Source organism: Eucyclogobius newberryi, unplaced genomic scaffold (genome assembly GCF_026437365.1).
Source record: "Eucyclogobius newberryi isolate DKJ021-1_F unplaced genomic scaffold, fEucNew1.0.hap1 SCAF_1, whole genome shotgun sequence".
In the NCBI taxonomy this organism is placed as follows: Eukaryota; Metazoa; Chordata; class Actinopteri; order Gobiiformes; family Gobiidae; genus Eucyclogobius; species Eucyclogobius newberryi.
In genome coordinates this window covers 21,491,546-21,494,282 of record NW_027315723.1, presented here as the reverse complement: position 1 = coordinate 21,494,282, position 2,737 = coordinate 21,491,546, and the positions used below count along the sequence as shown (strand labels likewise).

Sequence of the window (2,737 nt, the reverse complement as noted above, 5' to 3'; positions counted from 1 at the left end):
ACAAGGAAATGAGACTCCACCTTTAAGATTGACAAACGTGGAATGATTAAGCTTTATGCAGCCTGTGGATCGGTGTACATCAATTCCAAAGCATTAAAAGTATAAGAGTAGCTCCAGAGTAATTCCAGTCTTCAAACAGACTCTGTGTCGCTCTTATTATGTAAAACCTTTATGTGCAGAGACATCAAGAGCAACAATGCACTGTTCTTCATGAGTATTCCCCTCCACACAACGCAGCAGTTGCAGTTTCTCCGCGAGCATATACTAAATGAAGACCTCCTTGTGTAACTCTGGCTCACGTACCAGATGTACACGAACCACTGCAATACTCTCATGTAAGCAACAATATAATCTATAGGAAAATCACCTTCATCCTTCATGTTAATCAATAACTAAACAGATAAATATAAAAGAAAGAAAGAAACAAAGAGTAAACGTGGGGTATGAAAGTGGTAATAAATAAATAAACACATAAATAAACAACTGACCTAACTACTTCTGGATAAGTGTGGAAAAGCAGCGATCTAAACAATATCACGCCCTCTCAGATCAGCATCCATTCCACCCGGGGCCCCCTAACAGACAGCGGGGGGTCCCTCAGTGCCGGAGGCCGCGCTTTAGCTGGAAACGTCCCTGCGCCCGTGCGTCCTGAGAAGCTCGCGCGTGCGTCAGTGTGTGCGTCCGCGCGCCTCTCCCCCGCACCGCCAGAGCATGTGGATGTGACAGAGAGGACCACACTTGTGTCACAGCTCAGGAAGAAACAGCACTTTTGTTTCTGATGCCGCTCGGTCTCGCCGCGCGCTTCTAAATGGACATCTACGCGTCTGCTTTATCGCCCTGGCTGGATATCGGGATGGGATGCTTTCTGCTCCTGGTGGGTGAGTAAAAAGTCTAACTATGATCTCATTTTTATTCTTTATTTCTTTTGCCAATTTACGAGTCAGAGCCAAAACTGGAAAAAACATTACGCGCTTTGGCTCCACTCAAAAGCAAAACGCTGCGTGTGCGTAAAAGATATGGCACAACATGCGTCCGGAACGGAACTTATGACAAAAATATCTTTACATGGATCAGGAAAGACAGGCTTTTTCTTTAGGTATTGCGATCCTGTTGCCCAATTGATCCTGTTTTCTTTTTTTCGTGGGTTTGTAATACAATTAGAAAGAAACAAAACAATATTGCCTCTTTTTTTGTATTTGTATTGTATTTTTACTTTTCTGGTGTGGGTACTGGTTCGTGTAAACTTCTTGACCTCCTCCACCGGTCAGTCGGGAGAGCTGTCCTGTGAGATAATTGGTGATGGGCGATTGCGCGCTTGGGGTCAGCGGTTGCCAGGTTGCGGTGGTTGAGATGCTCTGCGCAGGTAAAGCCCGTTGACATGCGCCTCACGCGTCTGCTCTGCGGCTACGCGTGACTGGAGAGTTTCCCATCCTTGTTCAAGATGGGAAACTCATAGATATACGACTGATTCTTGGTGCAATGTGGAAGAATATGTGTTTTTTTTAATATTACTTTCGTTTAATGTGTGCACTTTTTGCGCGCCATTTTTATTGTTTTCATTTTTATTTTTTTAATAGAAAGCTCACATGGCAAACATATACCAACGTTTCTCTATTTAGCACCAGTTATTTGAGCCCATATCTTGATATTTTGTTCATTAATTTCTTTGGGATAGTCACGTTCTTAAAGTTTCCTTAAACGTTTTACAAAAGTATCTTCCATTTGAGTTTTCGTTGAACACGTTGTGTCAGATGCATAGATGGGTCAGGTGGGACGTTAATGTCGAAAATCATTTACAGTAATGTCGTACCCAAAACAAATAGTAATGATGGGCTACCTGGCAACCACAATCTCTCCAGTTTTAATGTGCACTGCGATTATAGACACACAGTGAGACATTTCACCAACAGAATTCTGTCCACACAAATAGGTTTTTTATTGAGATGTGGGATTTTCTCTGTCTTGTTTTGAAATCTAGCAGTTATTTTTTAACTCGAGCGCACGCGTGATATCATTCCCATTTGCATACATCTCAGTACAAGCCTGTATTGGATAGCGGTGTTTTGTGATGAGTCCGTCTGATTTGCTTGGACATGAGTGCATTATCGCTGCGCACAGTGGGGCTTAGGTTATATCGTTTCAGTGGATCACGATACACAAATAAGAAGCTGTTCGTTTGATGGACCGAAACTATCCTCGTTATTGTCCCGGTCTTTCCGTGGTGTTTCTGAATGGCAGTATTATAGTCGACTAAACAAAAAAGGCCCCAAGAACAAGCTTAAAAGTGCTTTATGTAACTTTACAGATGGAAAGGAGTCACCTCTCCTCAGATCTGATCTGTGATTTGTTGGCTTGGCCTCACCTGCTTGTCTCCAGGGAGATACCGTTTTTTCCAGACTATAAGTCACACCTTTTTTCATTTGACCAGTGTGTGACTTATACTCAAGAGCGACTTATATGTGATATTTTTCGTTATTTTCACACTGGCAATCACAAGAGGGCGCTCTAGGCCCTAAGCGACGCAGAAGAAGAATCTGCGAAATGCGACTTATACTCCAGTGCAACTTATATATTTTTTTCTTCTCTATTATGCATTTTTTGGCTGGTGCGATTTATACTCCGGAGCGATTTATAGTCCAGAAAATACAGTAGATAAATGCGATGAACACATTTGCAGAGCCGGTTCAGTTTCTTGACTGTTGTTGCTGTTTTCTACGAGGCTCAAGCAGCAAAATAG

General features: G+C 42.6%; 1 protein-coding gene across 1 annotated transcript in view; it reads left to right on the top strand.

The window, feature by feature from the left end:
- Window positions 1–780: 780 nt before the first annotated feature.
- opn8b (opsin 8, group member b) overlaps window positions 781–2,737 on the top strand; it is a 51,227-nt gene continuing 49,270 nt past the window's right edge. The window contains exon 1 of the mRNA XM_072449288.1: window positions 781–878. Coding sequence (XP_072305389.1) covers window positions 809–878 — 70 coding nt within the window. The 5' untranslated portion in view covers window positions 781–808. The remainder of the gene's footprint in view (window positions 879–2,737) is intronic.